Genomic DNA, 18,807 nt, shown 5'->3' on the forward strand with positions numbered 1-18,807 from the left:
CTCTCCCTCTGCACAGGGTAGGCACAACCCCCAAACGGCGCCCTGAATGCCACCACCCGGTTTGGAGGTGATTTTAACAGCATGGCCATGCACCAGCGCTGCCGAGGGGGTGAGGGCCTGGCAAAGACAACCCCGCGGTTACACTGCGGGATGCTGCAAGGCCCCGCCTGGCTGTGAGGGGGCCCTGGCGGCGGCCTAGGTCCGTGAGGAAGCAGGATTAACGCTTCCCGCACGTCCCAGGATGCCGCTTCCACGCTGCGCGGACGAGGGGGCCCGGCGCGGCCCTGCCCTGCGGCTCTGGCCCGCCCGCGCGTTGCCACGGCAACGCCTGCCGGTGGCTCAGGGCGCAGGCGCGGAAGGCGGGCTGCTGGCTGTGCGCATGCGCGCCTCCCGCAGCGGGCGGGCCTGCGGTTGCCGTGGAGACAGCGTCGCCGGGGAAGGAGCGGGCGCTGCCGCCATGAGCTCGCAGCCGGGGCCGGGCCTGCCCTTCCTGCCGGGCTGCTCCTTCAGGGACCCCATGGTGAGCGCGGCCTTCCCTGCCTCCCGCAGCCCCCCTCCGCCGGGACAGCCCCCAGCCCGGTCCGGCCTGGCACAGCCGGTGCTCCGCTGAGAACCGGGCCGCCGTACCACCCCCCCCCCCCCACAACCTGCTCCAGGGCTCGTCAGTGACCTGCCCCCGGGGGACTGGGACCCCCTGAAGACAGCTTTAACTCAGAGCCCCTCAGACCTTCCTTTAACTCCCAAGGGGACCTGGGACACTAATTAGCCTAATATTCCCTCAGGGGACATGTTGCCCCCTGAACCCACCATGAGGGATCCTCCTGTTCCCTCAGACGCCCTCTAATTCCCCTAGGAGGTCTGGTACCTCCCGAATACACCTAATAGCCCTGAGAGGACTTCGTGTCCTGTGAACCCGTGTCCTGGGAACCTGGTACCCCTCAAACTCACCACACCTCCAAGGGACCTGGTGCCCTGTGAACTCATTTGAAGCTTCCCCAGCAGACCTAATGCCTGATCTCTCTCTCAGGGGACCTGTTTTTTCCCAAAGCCAACAATTGTCTGCTGAACTCACTTCTGGAGGACCCGAATTCTCTGAACCCACCTGGTATGCCCTGACCCCAGGCACAGCAGACCTGGTACTCCCTAAGTCTCAAGGACAAGGCATCCCTGACATCACTGTTCGGGAGGCTTGGTACTCTTAATCTTGTGCCTAAGAACCCATGGCATCTTGCACCCATCTGATAACCCCTGAAAATGTCCTGATAGCTTTGGAGAGGTAGGTTCCACCAACCTCATTTGAAACCCCACAAGTTTTCTCTATAACTGCAGAACTCTTAGCTGCAAACTCATCCCATGGGAATCCAGTACCCCCCGAATCCATCTAATAGTTCCCCTGCCTGTTCATGTCATACCCCAAGGGAAAGCATATCCCTCAACTCACTTTACAGTCTTGAAATCTGATTTCCCCGGGAAAGCTGCTGTTTCTGTGAACCATCTCAGTTTTCCCAAGGGGATATGTTCTGAACCTGCTTCTCATTCTGATATTACCCCAAACCAGGACCCATAAACTCACCTGATAGTCTCTAAACTTTCTTGATATACCCAGGAGCAGCAAAACTGTCCAAACCTCAAGCAATTCTCCACTAGGAATTAAGCCCCCAAAACCATTCCAATACAGTTATGTCCCAGACCCACCCACCATCTTTAGAGGGAGAGATACACCCTGAAGTCACCAATCTCCTGGGCAATTAATACTCTCCTGATACCCCTCCTCCAAAGCTCTGATACTTCCACAAAAGCTCTCCCAGTATTGCCTGGAGAACTGAATCCTTGATAGCCCATAGAGAACTAATGGTCTGGAACCTGATAGTCTTCTGAGAACTGGTGTTCCTCCACAGAACTGACACACCACAGCCTCCAGGACCATCCCAAGGAAGAGAGATCCTCCCAGCTCCTCCCAAGTTCCTTGGAAGAAGTAGTCTCATCCTCATCCCCCGCACTTGAGTTGATACCTAAATAGTGAAGCAACCTCTCCTTTTCCCCATTTCCAGTGGCCCACACACTGATCTGATAACCCCAAATCCTTCCAGTAGACTCTTGAGGAAGCAGTACCACAGATGAGAACTGATACTCCCTGAGTTCTTCCCAGCTCTGTTTCAGCTCCCTTTGGAAGATGTTGTGCTGTGTTTCCTAGACCAGTGCTGATATTGGGGTAATGGCTTTAAACTGACAGAGGGGAGATTTACGTAAGATGTAAGGAAGAAGTTGTTCCCTGTGAGGGTGCTGAGGCCCTGGCACAGGGTGCCCAGAGAAGCTGTGGCTGCCCCATCCCTGGCAGTGTTCAAGGCCAGGTTGGACGGGGCTTGAAGCAACCTGGTCTAGTGGAAGGTGTCCCTGCCCATGGCAGGGGGTTGGAACTGGATGAGCTTTAAGGTCCTCTCCCACCCAAACCATTCTGTGATTCCTTTGGCACGATAGACTACAGATCTTGCAATGCTGTGGAGAGAGCAGTTAGGAAAACAGATTCAGGTGAAAGCAAGAGAGTTTACTGGAGACAGATGTGCTCTTGACATGATGTGCTCTTGACAAGGACTGTGTCATGATGGGCTTTGGTAAACCCAGTTCAGATCATTCTGGATGCATGGATTAGGGCTACCTAAGGGTAAATTGTCACTGTACCAGTCTTAGTGGTGCCTTCCAGCAACAAACTACTTCCTAAAAGTCAGTGATGACTGAGTTCTTCACCAGTAAGTGGAGTCATTTACTCATAACATATACTCTTAATCAAAGCAGTAGTAAAGGTTATCTCAGAATTATTCTCAGCTCAATAATATTATTTCCTCAATATAATTCATAACATCTTGGAAATATGCAATGCAAATTTCTGCCCCTAGCAAAATACTATATTTCCTCTGTCAGTAAAATCTTGCTCACTTTAGTCATGTGAATGCTTCTATTGACTTCAGCAGCACTCTGCGTATGTAAGAAACACCCATGGGACTTAGCAGAGCAGATCGTTATTTTAGAGTAACTTGAAGTATTGAACTATTGGTAATGCTTTAAGGAGATCTGGAGTCCAGAAATGGCTTTGTAGTGTTCCTCAGGATGAACCTCAGTGAGTGCTATCAACTCGCTTCGCCTCAGTTTCCCAATCTATAAAATGGGCATTGCAATGCTTGTTTTCCAAGTGAATGCCAAGAAGTGCTGAAGAAAACCTCTGTGTTCAAATAAGATAGTATTGTTATTGCTTAGTGCTAATGTGACAGAGAAACAGAGACACTGGGAGGGGGAGTGGTGTTTGTATGAAGTGTTATATACTTGGCTAAAAGGACAACTTAATTCAGTGGAATTTCTTCAGATATGGACTGGCAGCAACTGAGATTAGGAGTTTACATTCTGGGTTTTCCCTTTTAAATTTGCATTAGCCACCTGATACTGTGAGATGTTATCTGGCATCCATGCTCTCTTTGGAGAGCTTATCAATCAACTCCAGAGTCTTATGAATTTATGAGGTGTTTTCTTTAAGCAACTGTGGGCCCTTAAAAGCCTGTGCACTTCTGACAAACACTGATATTGCCCAATTTAAAGACTAACTTCCTGGTTTTCCTGGAATATTTTTCTCACAGCTTTCCTTTCGTATTTATTTAACAGAAGGAAATGGCAGTTCTGGGGCAAGGTGAATGTTTGTAAGACGTTCTGCTAACAGGTCTTCAGTAAACTCTCTTGTTTTCACCTGAATCTGTTTTCCTAACTGCTCTCTCCACAGCACTGCACGATCTGTAGTACCAGTTTGAAGAGAAAACAGGCAATTATGTGAAATTCAAGTAGAGCCTTGGAGGTATAAATAAGATTAGAGGCTTAACCATGGGGGGTGAGAGAGGGAGTGGAGAAGAAGTGGTTCAAAAGCCTGAGTTTGGACCAGTTGCAAGTCTGTGTCTGGAAAAGGAGCTGAAGCTTGTTCCTTCAGTGCTAGAAATGCGTACAACTCTGTTTTACTTGGCAAAAGTCAAGGTAAAGTCAGGGATTTTATTTTGAAGGACTTGCAATTTCTGCTGCTTTCTCTGGAGCATTAAGTGTTGAAAGCCCAGTGGGACCAGGCAGGCATGCATGATTTCAAATGCTTTCTGGATTGCAGGTGAGGTACCAGGCATGGTGGACTGTACAGCACGTCAAGTCGCTTGGGGTCACTCAAGTGTGATCCTAATTTTCAGTAGTGAAGAACAGAACTAGGCTGACAGAGATCAGGTCCTATTCACAGCTCTCACATTTTCTTCTTGCGTGTCCTTAAGCAAAGCATTATATTATCCTGTGCCATCTGGATAATTATTTAGCCTGAAGAATGGCTCAATAGCTGGCATGAGGCAGATAGCAAAGAAGCTTAAAATCCAGATTAAACCAACAAAACAAAAAATAACAGGTGAATCCTATAGCCAGCATTATACAGTGCCCGCATAGACAGAGTTCTCCTCATCTTAATCAGGCTTCTCATTAATCTACTTTAAGATCTTACACTATAGTTGTGATTATTTAATGTGTGACCCTTGCATGGACTGTGGAAAAGGATGGCGAAACAGCTCATGTGCTTTGGTACATTTCATAACTGCAGTTCTGTGAGCATGACACACCTTCATTTAGCCCAGCGAAGAAAATCCTGTGAGTATCATCCCCGAGAGAGGGTTAAAAAAAATAAATAGCAGTGGAAAACACACAGAGTGCACAACGTGTAATAGTCAAGGGAGCACCATAAGGCAATAACACAGTGCGGTCCCATGGTGCTTTGTACTGCTGTAACACAGAGTAGGGGACAAAGAGTTTGTGAAGTAAATACTAGGGCAGATAAAGTGCTGTTACCCCATTCTAGGCACCGAGAATGATGGCAATAGGACAATTAAGTGATTTAAGTCTTGGGGAGTCTGTGGCAGTGCAAGGATTTGCGTTCACCTGATGCTTTGTTTCTCCAGCCACTTTACTGTTTTTTTCAGCCTTCTTGATCTAAAATCTGATTGTAAATAACTGTTGCAGTAGGTTATAATAAAATTGGGGGAGAGAAGGGAGAATTCTGGATATTACACTCTTTTACTGTTTTTCATGTGCTTTCAGTAGCTGTATCTACTAAGTGCACGCAGTATTTTAACAGCTGGATTTCCTTCCACAGAAAACATGTTTTCATCGGTCCCAGACACTGGGCTACAAAAATGGATATGCCTTTTCTTGGCTGCCAACAGTGGGGTCTGGTGGGGAGCGACTGTACGTGAATCAGCTTTCTCAAGCTGAATTAGACGAATTATCCAGCAAGAGACCCACGCTGACCTATGGAAAAGTCAAGCGGGCTCCACCTTCAGGCTTCATTCCAGCACACGTGGCTTTTGACAAAAAGGTATAAAGAAGCTTATTCCAGGAATATCGCTGGCCAAGTTCAGAGACAAACAGTCAGCTCCAGGGTTCATGGGACAGCGTGCAGCAGTTTTCAGATGCCATAGCCCTTAGTCAGAGACAGCTGAACCCCAGACTGAAAGAGGCTTTCTTTGCTTGGGAGGAGGATTATAATACGTAAACCATGTAAGACATTCCCCACCAGTTACACTAGAGCACTTCCAGCAGGCGCTGGAAAAGAAATTTGAGCAACTCTGAAAAGCTTCAGTATACAACCATTGCCCTGTAAGCCACAGCCTAGCTTTCTGTGTTTCCAAAACTATATTAAGATTGTAACGGAGCTTAAACTGTAAAAGACAGTCTGCAATGGGGACCCTGTTAGACTGTTTAACTGTGCTCTATTTATGCTTGTATTTGTCACCACAGCGTGTTACAGCCTGTCCTGCTCTGTTAATACTTCCTGCGTTACACTTTGGTGATCGTATCAGATCAGGAGGTGTCTGCTCAGAGCAGTCCTAAGCTGACCCTTAGATTTTAAATGCACCAGTTGCATAGACTGCAAGCTGGTGAGCACAGCCTCAGCCACTGAGAGCAGTCACTGCAGAGCATGCAAGGCTCAGCAGACCTGAGCGCGTGCAGGCAGGCCTGGAAAGGCAGTCTGCAGCCAACCCTCAGCCCATCTGTGAGACAATCTGGGGAACAGATGTGCTCTGTTAATTACTGAGGCTGTTCCTTCAGAGTAATGTAGATGTTGCTGTTTAGTCTGCCAGATATTTCTCTGCCCCTTCATTCAAGCCACAGTAGCAGCAGGAGCTCCATGCTGCTCAGGGGAGTCACGGTCCCTTTTGAAGTACTTTTGCTGGCTGGTAGGAACTTGCTGGCTTTATCATCACTCAGTTACCCAGGCCTCTGGGTAAGCAAGGCCTGATTGCCCACCTACATTCTCTTAGGTACATTGAATGTTCGTGGGGGGATTATTCCTCATACTTCTGCCATGCACAGGAACCGTGATTGGCTGGTTTGTCTCCTTGCTTCTCCAGCACATAGTAGCCTTTGCTGTCAGTGCTGAATAGATGTTACCTCAGACAATCCATGCAGCTTTTAAAAATCCACAGATGTGGTTGAACTCTTTACAAAAATCTCCTGATAGCTTCCCTACATCAGGGCCTGCAAAGCTGACAAAAGTCAAGTCATGCATGCCAGTAAACTAGATTACTGGCAGTAACCACACACCTGGCAGTGGGTGAAATAGCAAGGTGATCGAGGAGGAGGGAAAAAGCTGTATTTTTTACACCTTGTAAAAGGCAGATCTAGATAAAAGCCCTCATGATGCCTCTTGATCAGTCACAAATTAGGCTACAGTTGGCTTGGATGATTTTATAGATTACAATTCAGTAACTTCACACTGCCAAAGCAAATTACAAATAAATTTTTGGTCTTAATAACCTAATTGTGGTGTTCAAGATTTTTCTTTCTCTCTCTCTTTTTTTTTTTTTTTATTTTATTGTCCCTTTGGCAGATTTTGAAGTTTGATGCCTATTTCCAGGAGGATGTTCCTCTCTCTCCAGAAGAGCATTACCGCATCCGCCAAGTGTGTATCTATTACTATTTGGAAGATGACAGCATGTACGTCGTAGAACCTGTTGTGCAGAACTCGGGTATTCCTCAAGGCAAACATATTAGGCGCCATCGGGTGCCCAAGAATGACCATGGGGAACATTACCATTGGAAAGATCTGAATCGGGGCATAAACATCACCATGTATGGCAGGACGTACCGCATAGTCGACTGCGACCGATTTACACAGGTGTGTTGCTTGCACAGGGAACACTGACAAAAAGAATCACAGGAGTTACAGGTGGACAGACCTGTTAGAGTCCAGCAGTCTGCGTCTGTAGCGTTCACAGTATGGTTGCTCACAATCTTTCATTTTGCTTTTTGTGAAGACTTCTTTCTTCAGATCAATGGGGAGTTCAGGGTAGATATTTGCTGAGTTAAGTGCTCAGTACTTTTGTCTCAGGACTTCTGGGAGTCCGTCCTTTGTTCTCAGGACTTCTCTTTACAATACAAATTCTAAGTTCATCTCAGGTGTTTAACTGCTTAGATTTCAGATGAAACATTGTGCATACGTGAGAGAGAAACTACTGATCCTAACTCTTTTCTGACTTACCTCTCCTCTGTTAAAAACGGGGAGGGAATGCAGCAATTAACTCTGCACCCATCTACAGCCAAACCAGAAGAGAGGTTATGATCTGTGGGTTGAGAATCGTGGTGTGAACTGACCTTTCTAAGAGAGCATACTCATTGCCTGTTTTCTATTTCTGGCTATTTCTATACCAGTAAATGAGGTAATAGCAATCCAGTAACAAGTAGTAACAAATACAGTATACTGGTATCCTGTTTGATTGTCCCCAGTATAATCTCAGTCCTGGTCAACTACTAGTCTATGATTCTATCCTTCCAAGCAATTCCCAGAAGCAGTCCAGAAGTTGGAATGCTCCAGAGACCATTCCTAATACGTGAATTACATGCAGCCAACCTGTCCTGGAGGCTTAGAGAAGTGTAGATGCAGGCTATTCCTTGCCAGTTGGTCTCAGTGCCCAGGAATGTTCCCAGGCATGTATAATATATTGGTATATATGTGGCTGTTGAGAATATGTGGGGCCAGCTCTGCTGGAACTGTTAAAGTCAGTTCACAGCAGCCGAAGAGCTGGTCCTCATGTTAATGTTGGTTGGTGGATGAAAAACATGAAATCAGCTATGTGGGTCTGTATCTCAAGGCCACTAGTCCATTTATTACTAACTGGCATCCTCCAGACCAGAGAATAGTGAGTCTGAAAGTGTGAATCTGCCTTGTGAATCTTCAGGGTGATCTCACGTGCCTGTTGGAGATGTTTACGTAGGGGCTTCCTGGGCTGAATATTTTCATGGGCCACTTCCCAAGGCCAGAAAGGGAAGAAGTCCATTGACTTCAGAGGTTGCTTTGGGTGACTGATGTGAGTACACAAGTAATACCCTAGAGTTTGTTGACGCGTCCAATGTAAGCAAAGGATCCCTTTATAAACAAGCAGATTGCCCTCTCTCTGTGGGAAAAGTACTCCTCCTGAAAGACGGAATGACGCTGCCACTCTGGCACATATCCTTATGGCCTGAAGGGCCTTGGTGGTCCTAGTGTGGTTAACATTAAATTCCCCTGTCCACACATTGGGGAGCCCTAGATCTCTTGCAAATTCTGACTGACTACATCTGTAGTTATGCACTAATTTAATCTTTTTCATTTACCAACTGACAGTTATGCTCCATTTAAAGCCCTAAGGCCAAGGAAAACTGTGCTCAAGTAAAATCTGCGTTAGGATGTTGAGGACAGGACTGCCCTGATTAATCAAAGGACAAGCAAAGCTACGAAGCAGCTTAAACAGAAACATCTTGGTCATCTTCTATTTTATTTGCTATTGCACTAGAACTAATACTCCTGCAGGCTAGTGGTCTGTGAGGAATGAACTTGCAGTATTCTGACAACACTCATCTCAGCCCATCTGAAATCTATAGTTACTTCTTACCTTCAGAACTCTCGGCACCATTAATACCTCAGTTGACCTTCCTAGGAGTTCCTGGAAAGCCAAGGAATTGAAGTGAACCCTCCAGAGAAAATGGCTTTTGATCCTTACACAGAACTGCGTCAGATGCCTGTGCGCAAGTACATCACACCATCAGATTTTGACCAACTCAAACAGTTTCTGACTTACGACAAGCAGGTGAGAGAGCTGATAGTGATTACCCACATTACAGACTGCACATTATTGAAACCTCAGTCTGTGAATGTCTGCAACCTTACTCATTCTAAAAAAATCTCACTCCACTGAGCAGATTCCAGATTTGCTCCTCTTTTGGCTTTAGTGAGAAACAAAATCTTTTATGTTTTTGCTAAGCTTTGTGGCTTGTAAACAGCTTCTCTTTGGATTGCAGAGGCTATGCTCTAAATCCTCCATTTCTCTCTTACTTTCTGTCGGGATGAGATAAGCTACCTGTCTCAGGAAGTTAGCAGCCAGATGCATTTCTATGACCAATGACCATGCTGCATCCACTCCTCTCTTCCTCCAAAACATCAATGCCAGGTGGCAGTTTCAGACAAATACAAATGCCACTTGCTCTGACTGAATTCTCCCTGTGCGCACTATTACCTAACACTCTCCTCTGTGCTCCTCTGGATCTTCATCTTTTCATATAGCGACAATGTAAGAAACCCTATAGACCACATCTGTACTAGAAAATAAAACAGGGGCAGAGCATGACCCGAGTTCTGCATGTTGTCCCTGGCCAGCTATCAGTCAAAAAAAATTCCTGGCCATCAGCTGGGAGTTAGCACAGGCCAGGATCATATCCAGTTGCATTTTGAATATTGTCACCCTGTTTTGAGGGGAGCAGACAGTTTTGCTGTGTGGATGCAAGCTGGGCCATGCCTGCCATTTTACTGCCAGGTTAGCTTTAGTGACTCAGGTCTGTGCTGGGCCAACTCTGTCTGCTATTGGGCTGTCTGTTTAGGAGCTGTGCCTTGAGGAACTCTTGAGCACTGCAGTGTGAGGAGTTTGATTTCTGTGGCATTAACAGATGATATTTCCACTAAGCAGAAATAAGGTGGGGCCTGCAGTGAATGCAGCCTCCTCAGGACTGCTGAGTATATTCCTCTCTGCCTTCTTTGGCATAACAGCAGTAAAGAATTGGCCATGAAACCTCTAAGAGGTTTAAGAGTCAAAACAAAATTCCATCTTACTGTGTTAAGTTTCATTATAAAAATCACTTCCCTTAAGACTACTTCCCCACTCATTCCTGGGCAATTATTTTCTGCTGCTTTTTAATCACTTACCCCCCATTTTCCTCATTCTTCCTGAACTAAATCTCTTGTCTTAGCATAAACTCTTTCTCTCTCACTCACTGTTGTCAAGGCAAGCCAGGCCCGTCCAACTCTCCAGGCCACTGCTGCCCTTCCCACTGCTGTCTCAGCAGCCAAATCATCCCAGTCTCCACAGTACAAGGGTTTAGTTCTTCTGGACCTGATAGAGAAGCTTGGTGAGATGCCTCCAATCACCTAATCCATTTCATAGAATCACAGAATGGTTTGGGTTGGAAGGGACCTTAAAGTTCATCCAGTTCCAACCCTCTGCCATGGGCAGGGACACCTCAGGTTGCTCCAAGCCCATCCAACCTGGTCTTGGACACTGCCAGGGATGGGGCACCCACAGCTTCTCTGGGCACCCTGTGCCAGCGCCTCATAGTAAAGAATTTTTTCCTAATATCTAATTTTAACCCACTTCATTTGGACAAAGCATTAGTAATTCTAGTCTTTGTTTGTCTTCTCTGCCTCTTTTTTCTCCACCTCAGGTCCTTCGCTTTTACGCCATGTGGGATGACACTAACAGCATCTTTGGTGAGAATCGGCCTTACATCATCCATTACTACTTGGCAGATGACACAGTGGAGGTTCGGGAAGTCCACAAGCAAAATGATGGTAGAGATCCATTCCCACTACTGATAAGACGCCAACGCTTACCCAAAACCTTTGTGGATAAGAAAAGTAAGTTTAGATTGACCAGCACATCTCTCTGTGCTGAAGGGCCTTGGTGGGTAGACACATATGTGGTGGCTGTGTCAGACGTACACTGAGTCTGGAGAATTTTTGCTGAGAACGTTCCAAGTGTCATGAGTTTTGGCCAAAGAAAAGTTCTTAAAATGATCACTAAATTCTTTATCTTTCGGGAAGCAGTAGCAGGACAGCAGTACCAACAGCTCCCCAGGGCTATTTATACAGCTTGCTTTTGTACCCCTTTTCACTAGGAAATGTGAATATCTGCCTGATTACCTTATTTTTCCTTTTGCTCTCTTGTCCTTAGAGACTTTCCCAACCTGTGTGATGGAGATCTCTGATCAGGAGGTACTTGAGTGGTACACAGCTAAAGATTTTGCTGTTGGCAAATCTACCACCCTCCTTGGACGCAATTTCTTCATCTATGATTGTGATGAGTTCACACGAAACTTCTATCGTGACAAATTTGGCATCACTGACTTCCAGCCAGTGGAAATAAAGAAGAAACCACCTGAGGAAGTTCCACAGGTACTGCAAAGAGTTTCTCAAAGGACGGAAGAGAAGAAAGCAGTTGGTATAAGCTTTTATAGTAAAGCATAGGTTCAACTTAATAAGAACCTGTAGAAAACAAGTTCAGCTTAAAGAAAAGAGTGAGTAACTTCAAAAAGACAAGGCAAGAATGGTCATCACTGATAAAAATGAAAGTCCTCTGAAACCATTGATTTCTAGTACTGTAAAGGACAAAGCACTTGCTAATAGTGATAGAAAGAACTCTGGTAATGTCTGTATACTAGAACATTAAACAGTGTTGAGGTTCGGTTTTGGCTGGGAAGCCCAGTGGCACAGTCTGGCTGCTTCATAATACTAAACTCTCCCTCACCCTCCAAAACAGAGTTGCCAAGTCCAAACTGCCTCCTGGGGTTGGTCAGAGCCCTTGTTACTTCCCAGGCTGTGCCTAGGAATGGTTTTGAGTGCTAGCTGGCCTACAAACCACAAACATGATGGGGATTAGGTGAACAGTGTGACCATACAGATGATTTGAGTTCCTGTGCACAGGAAGGTTTAGTTACTAGTACAGCCATAGTCTCTTTATTCAAACAAATTACCTGGCTTTCTGAATTTCAAGTTTTCTTAATTCTCTTGAATATTTTCTACAAGTAAGGGGTCCAACCCATGGCCAGGCTAGTAGCATCTCTACTGGGCAGGATGTCACAGCTATTGCTATCTGGTGACAGATTTTTTTCCAAACAGATGTTTTCTGCTAAGTTGTCTTGCAAACATTGTCTTGTTCTTAATTTCAACTGTTTATGCTTGATATATCCTCTGGATGCAGATAATTCCTCCCTATAATGGTTTTGGCATCCTTGAAGACACTCTTCAGAACTGCTTTTCTCTGCTTCCGAAACCTCCCCGGAAAGATGTAATTAAGATGCTAGAGAATGACAACAAGGTGCTGCGATACCAGGTGGCCCTGGTAAGTGCTTGCTTTGGTGGTATAGTGCCAGCTTATGTTGTAGAGTCAGGAGGATGGGAGGAACAGCCTGCTCAGACTGTTTGCAAATTCTCCTCTGCGCTGGTGGGAAAGAGAGTTCCCCAAGCCAATGCGAGTGCCCCTCAGGGGATGCCGTTGGGTTATTGTGTACTTGCTGTGACAATTAGTAGCACGTAAAGGTAGAAGAAAACCAGGCCAGAAAATACAAACCAGACACGCTACAAAACCACAGCCATTTATGGAAAAACTCCCACTGCCATCAGCACGTGACAGATGGCCCTAACTGAAACAGCACTGCAACTGGGCACTGTGCCCCTGCCTGCCTTCAACCGCTGCCGCAAGCGTGAGCTTGCTCTCCCTCCGCTGCTAGCTCCCAGCACCTGTCCTTCTCCAGGCTGGTCCTGGCTGAAGCGGCCAGCAAAGGGCTGTGCTAGCGGAGCAGCCAAGTGCCAGCATAGAAGGTGGAGAGTCCATGGGGATGGTGCTTTCCACGCACAACAACAGCATTCAGGCCCTGGCATTTGGGCCAGTTTTACAGTGGGTTTGTGCAAGGAGCCTCTGGCACATCCAGCAGTAGCAATGGCATTTCCTGTGCTGCCTGGTGCCTGCCCTCTCCAAACACTCAGGGTGAATAAGGGCTGATTTCTGCTCCCTATTGTGCAGGAGTTCCTAAAGGTCACAGCTGATGAGTTCAGATCCACTTAATTTTAAACCAAGCAAGTAAACCTACTGGTGTGTCAGGGGAGTGTCTTCCTGTGACTAAGAGCTGAAAGGAGCACCAGCCTCTCTCAGGCACTCATTATAATGAAAAGTATAACTTTGATACTGAATTTTACAGCCAGTCTCTCTCTGATGAATCATTCTGTATAGGATATTCCTTTCTCTTGGATTACTCAGTATGTGGAAACACTGAATGTACTTGGTCACTGCAGCCCAGATTCTGCTTCTGAGAGCCTGACTAGAGCAAGTAACCTTTGAAATTCAGATATTTAATGCCTCCTAGGGCTTTGTTACACTCTGTCAGCGTATCTGTAGCTTTTGGCCTACAGCAAGCGCTTTGTTTATTCAGCTATAAAAAAAAGCTATGAACTCTGGGTGCTTATGAGTGGGTTACCAGGTACTCCTAAGCACCCCAAGAAGTAAAAACCTGGTTCCAATGTGCTTTTCAAAGCCACTACCTTTCCTCTAGGAATCACCAAATCCTGAGGATAGAAAGCGTCGTTTCATCCTCTCTTATTTCCTCTCCAATGACATGATCAGCATCTATGAACCACCAGTCCGTAACTCTGGCATCATTGGAGGCAAATACTTAAGAAAGACCAGAGTTGCCAAACCAGGCTCGACTACAGAAAATGCCACGTACTATGGGCCCTCTGATCTCACCATTGGTTCTACAATTGAAGGTAAGATCCAGCCTGGTTTAATATTCTCTGAGCATTGTTTTTCAGTGCCTGCTCTGATATGTCACTAATTGCACGGATAGTGCATATACCTTCCTTCACTTGGAAGATCTGTTCCTTTTGGGTCTCATCACATTTGAGTTTCCAGGTCACCAGTTGGTGTACATTGATATAACTGTTACTGCCAGTGTTTGGACCTTTGACATAATTATGAAAAGAGCTTTATTCTCTGTAGTATGTATTCTGTTTACAATTTGAGACCTGCCAGGATTCACAGGGTTAAAGCTATGCCAGATGATTACCAGCAGCAAAGGCTATAATTCTATCCTGTAAGGAAAATAAATGTAATACTGAAACATTTAGAAACACACCAGTGTTAATGGGGGAGTCATTGTAGGCTCAGGCTCAGGGCCTTTGCTCTCAGCAGCTGCTCTTCTTGCAGCAGAACTCTCTTTGAGCCAGTGAAACTATTCTCACTTCAAGGACTGAAACAAATAGCAGTGCCCGTTCAACCCTGAGCCCAGCCGCAAGAGAGAATCCATGCACTCTCCTGGATGATGGAGTGACTTACCCATGCTGAAAGGCAAGTAACACTGCTTTTCTTAATTCCTCTTCCCCAGTGTTTGGCCACAGGTTTGTTATCACTGACGCTGATGAATATGTACTTAATTATATGGAAAGCAATGCAGAGAGTTTCCCTGCGGCAACACTGCAATCCCTGAGGGATCATTTTCACCCAAAGCAGGTGGTAAAGGAGACTGACAACAGGTAGGCTTCGAAGGATGGTGTTGTGGAGCTAAATAAGACTTAGGGTTGACAGCTAAGGGCATTTCCAGCAGCCTCTACGGGCTCTAGCCTGCTGTCCAATGGCTGCTCAGCTGATTATTCAGCTCCAAGAGCCTGTGTCTGGACACATACAGGGAGGGTCAAGTGTGTATGATATAATGTCGTGGCTGCTGCTGACCCAAAAACCTTGTGGGACAGCTCTGGCTCAGCAGCAGAGATAGATATAGCTAAACGGACACAGTCGTCTTTTCCCAAAAGGCAGTAGTTAACTGTAACAGATGCTGCTGACAGTATCTGCATGACTCACCAGATGCTCGTAAGCCAGTGGAGAGTTGGTGAAGTCTTTTTCGTTTGCTCTGGCTGTGCTTATCAGCCCAGCAGAGCCTCTTTTTTAGCTGTCTGGACCTGGTTTGGGTGGCCCAGTAACCTCACAATGCACTTTGGGGTCAGTTAGTATCATGGTAGTTCAGGGACTCCAGTTGAAGAGAGTTACATACAGTTCCTGGGGCTGTATGAAGCACACAAGAAAACGCTCATGCTCCCAGAGCACTTGTAGGCAAAAGGTGCATGCAGAAAATGTCCTGCAAAGGGAAAATAGTTTACTTAATGCTCCAAGATCAAGACTGAGCTTCATCTTCAAGGCCAGGCTGAGGTGAGCTTGCATTAAAAAACAAGCATCCCAGAAGCCTGCTGTGTATTCAGAAATACAGCCTGGCCAGCTGTGATGGAGAGTTGGCACACACAAGTGTCACACTAAGGCTGCCAGGAGTAGCTTTTGCATGAAGTCCTGTTCTTCCTTTCTTCTACAGTGACATCCCCAAGCTTGGGACCAGCAAGAAGGAACTGGATGAATTAATTGTGTGTGTTCAGGAAGAGCTGAAGCCCCATAATCACTTGAACAACAAGAACATTCAGGAGGCATTTCTTCAGTGTGACAAGGATGGCTCTGGCATCCTGGACAAAGCAAAATTTTTATCCCTTTGTGACAGCTTGAGTGTGCCGACCAACACCACTCTTCTTAACAAGGTCAGAAGGAAGGAGTGCTGTGCATATTGAATTCCCCACTTATAGCTCTTCCAAAAATGCTCTTCTGCAAACCAGCCCTAGCCAGGTGAGCACCAGCTGCTCTACCCTGCAAAGGGGAGCAGCTTCAAGAAAAGGGCAAGAGAGTACCAACTCAGAAAGGCCCCGAGCTGTTGGACGAGCCTGGGTCTCAAAGGAGGAGATAGATAGTAATTGCTGTCCTCTAAGTAAAGGGAAGAAATGATATCCAGATTGCCCCCCACATGAGCAGCCTAGTGTTTGCTGTGTGATGCCTGTTGGCTCAGGTCTCAGAGATGAGCAGAAGAGGTTGTATATCATGATAGAGACCAGGCATAGGCTACTGCAGAGCTACTGAGCGTCTGCCATGACTTAAGCACACCCAGGATTGAGTAGGGGTGACACTGAGGTGCTTAGGTAATCAGCCTTAGGAAAGATTAGATGCATTCTAGATTTAACAGCAACTGAATTGAAGATTTGAGAACTAAAATTTAAATCATAGCCACTTGGTTAGCACAACTAAAACATGGACTTGCTGGGCACTGTGATCAATACATACATGCAGATCACAGTCTGCATAATAGAAAATGTGAGGGGAAACTGAAGAAAAAATGTCATACAGCAGGGATGAAGGATTCTTCCAGGAATATGACTGGCAAGGATGCTTTCTAAGCATAATGTGACATGCAGTAGATTAGTGGCCAATAAAGGCAGATTCAGACTTTAAAGAAATCTAGAAACCAGAGAGAGTATTTCCCTTGCTAAAAACCCAAAATAATAATTTTCTAAAGTAGCCAAGCATGAGCATCACAGCTGTGGTTAGAAAGGTGCACAGGCATTTATGTCTCTGAATGTGCACTGAATGAAGGCCTTTGATGAGAACTCAGGTCTTTGTTGTGCTAGAGCTCACCAGAGACCACTCTGCCCTGAGGAATTTACAATGTGGTGACAGTCCTTTCTGCTTCCACTCTGAGGATGAAAGATGAAGTGACGAGCATGTGGATGGAGGATCTGTGACAATTGTTTGAATCCCCATCTAGGACCTGTACACTGAAGCATCCCTCTTCTGTCTTGAAATCTTAGTAAGAGTGTGCCCAGAGCCCTCAGCAGTGTGGCGGTGGTGTAAATTAAATATAGAGCAGATAGATAGCTTACTGTCTGGATTGGAGAGGAGCACAGCTGTCAGTCACACAAGAGCAACCCTAGTAAATCTGTCTCCAGGCGACAAGGGGAAGAAGAATCCTTTCGAGGAACTGTGATATTAGACCTTTTCCATCTCCCTGAGTGTCAGAAGGAGATTAGTTATGCAATTAAAGAAATAAAAGCCCTCTTTCTTCCCCTTAAGCACACAAAGGCTATAGTGCTGTAACACAATGCAGGGTCAGGCATGGATACCAGAACTGGCTCATTAGTAGGTCTGTTGCTGAGCTCAATTATCTGTGTCTCCACTTTATGCCATGTGCACACACCAAAGTGACACCAGTGAACAGTAACTGTTTAGATATGCTGCCCCCATCCCGCTTTTGGCGGGGATTTCTGTGGGGTTTCTGAAAGATTTGCTGTGGCCTATGTCAGTTTGTGGCCACACTTTATTTTTTTGTGGATCTACTGTCACTGTGGTGATACTCAGAACACAATCAGGATTGAACTCAAACACATCAACTCTTCTCCTTGCATAGATTACTGTCATTTATAAACATTCAAGGTTACCTGTGATTCAGGACTATTAAGGCTCTTTCACAGAGGGGAATAAGATCTGCTGTGTCACACAAGGAGTACCTCTGGGCACTTTTCCCTAAAAAACCCCCAGATTTGCAGCTTTGCAGCTTCTTCCAACTCTTTATGGTGGTGTTATGTTGGTTTTGTTTTTGGTTTTTTTTCTGCAGCTGATTGACCAGTGTTCTTGTGGAGAAAACCAGATAAACTACCGTGACTTCCTTAGAGCCTTCCCTTCATGATCTCTGCCCAGAAGCTGAAGAACAAGACCAGCAATAAAATTCTTACTGACTTAAGACATTGTACTTCAAAAAGGATGCTCTAAACTTCACCTTTATTTCACTCACTCTCCTCCTTCTATCCTCACTAGATCCAGCTAATTTCATCCTCACTTTGTTAACTTTTTTCTCTTCTTTATCTCTCCCTGCCCTTTTAGTCACCACCAAACTCAACCTCACCAACTACTGGATATTGAAATGAAACTCACAAGAGAAAAAAACTTTGAAGAACCAAAGCCAGGTACTCCTGTTGAATTTTGTAATGCAGTACAGCAAGGCTTGCTAGAGCTCTCTAAAGCCTGGAGTGATAACCACTCCAGATTTCTCTTTCTCTTACAGAATCAAAAGGGGCTTTTCACCTTCAAGCAGTGAAGACTGCCAGTTTAAATTATTTACATTGCAAGAAAATACAAGAGCCCTGCCATGGCCCATGATAAAGTCACACTTGCTGGTCTGAATGTGTTAATATATCTGCTTTAAATAGAAGTACCTCAATAGCTGGAATAGCTAAGGATTAAAATTTGGGGGTGGTGGTGGAGAAAAAACCACAAAGTGTGATTCTGGTTTTATTTGAAGTGGTGAGTTTAACTTTCCCACAGCTGTGGAGATAGCACAGGTCTATACACAAATCTGCTGATGGCAGCTTTGCATTTTTTAACAAAAGGTTGGGAGAATGGTTTTAGTACTGAGATACTATCTAAACCCATTTTATGCAACCTGTCATCTTACCAGACAGGTTCAATGAAAAGGGAAAACAAGCAGTTGGCATAGCAATAGAGTTATGACACTTGTGCTCCACTTGAGTCACGCAGCTCATCTCTCCATGAAGATAAACGTGGCAGGGACCGTCTCACCCCAAATGACTCCTGCCAGGTATTGCCACTGAGCACATGTGAAAGGCACCCACCATGCACAGAGCAGAGAACAAAGCTCTGAGACAAAATGCTTATTTAAATCAGATTTTCTACTGTGGATTCCCACTTCCCCTCAAGCAGCTGAGAGCCTTCACATGACAGCTCCCTCCTGTCACCCCTTGTTCAGAAAGGTCACCACTCTTCCCTTCTGGGCCTGTTTTGTGCTGCTGCTCACTCCAGCTGAGAATCACTACAGCTCTCTCTGGTCCACCTCAGATTTCAAAGC

At 45.7% G+C, this 18,807-nt stretch overlaps 1 protein-coding gene across 4 annotated transcripts; it reads left to right on the plus strand.

The window, feature by feature from the left end:
- The first annotated feature begins 436 nt into the window (after positions 1 to 436).
- Positions 437 to 18,215, plus strand: EFHC1 (EF-hand domain containing 1). 4 transcript variants are annotated; one of them, XM_030490280.1, is made up of 12 exons: positions 437 to 520; positions 5,156 to 5,377; positions 6,893 to 7,180; positions 8,979 to 9,128; positions 10,753 to 10,945; positions 11,262 to 11,482; positions 12,288 to 12,428; positions 13,636 to 13,849; positions 14,467 to 14,614; positions 15,442 to 15,658; positions 17,826 to 17,908; positions 18,007 to 18,215. In XM_030490280.1, the coding sequence occupies exons 1-11, from the start codon at positions 458 to 460 to the stop codon at positions 17,862 to 17,864; spliced, it is 1,896 nt and encodes a 631-aa protein (XP_030346140.1). In that variant the 5' UTR covers positions 437 to 457; the 3' UTR covers positions 17,865 to 17,908; positions 18,007 to 18,215. The 4 variants fall into 4 exon arrangements, with proteins under 4 accessions (XP_030346140.1, XP_030346138.1, XP_030346139.1 ...); XM_030490278.1 differs by having other exon boundaries at positions 17,560 to 18,215; XM_030490279.1 differs by having other exon boundaries at positions 17,826 to 18,215.
- The last annotated feature ends 592 nt before the right edge of the window (positions 18,216 to 18,807 follow it).

This window comes from Strigops habroptila, chromosome 6, assembly GCF_004027225.2.
Source record: "Strigops habroptila isolate Jane chromosome 6, bStrHab1.2.pri, whole genome shotgun sequence".
In the NCBI taxonomy this organism is placed as follows: domain Eukaryota; kingdom Metazoa; phylum Chordata; class Aves; order Psittaciformes; family Psittacidae; genus Strigops; species Strigops habroptila.

Excerpts from the sequence above, each read along its gene's own strand:
- EFHC1 (XM_030490278.1), top strand. The coding sequence starts at position 458 with ATGAGCTCGCAGCCGGGGCCGGGCCTGCCCTTCCTGCCGGGCTGCTCC. Across the intron at positions 11,483-12,287 it reads CACCTGAGGAAGTTCCACAG|ATAATTCCTCCCTATAATGG; the intron begins GTACTGCAAAGA and ends CTCTGGATGCAG. Across the intron at positions 12,429-13,635 it reads TGCGATACCAGGTGGCCCTG|GAATCACCAAATCCTGAGGA; the intron begins GTAAGTGCTTGC and ends CCTTTCCTCTAG.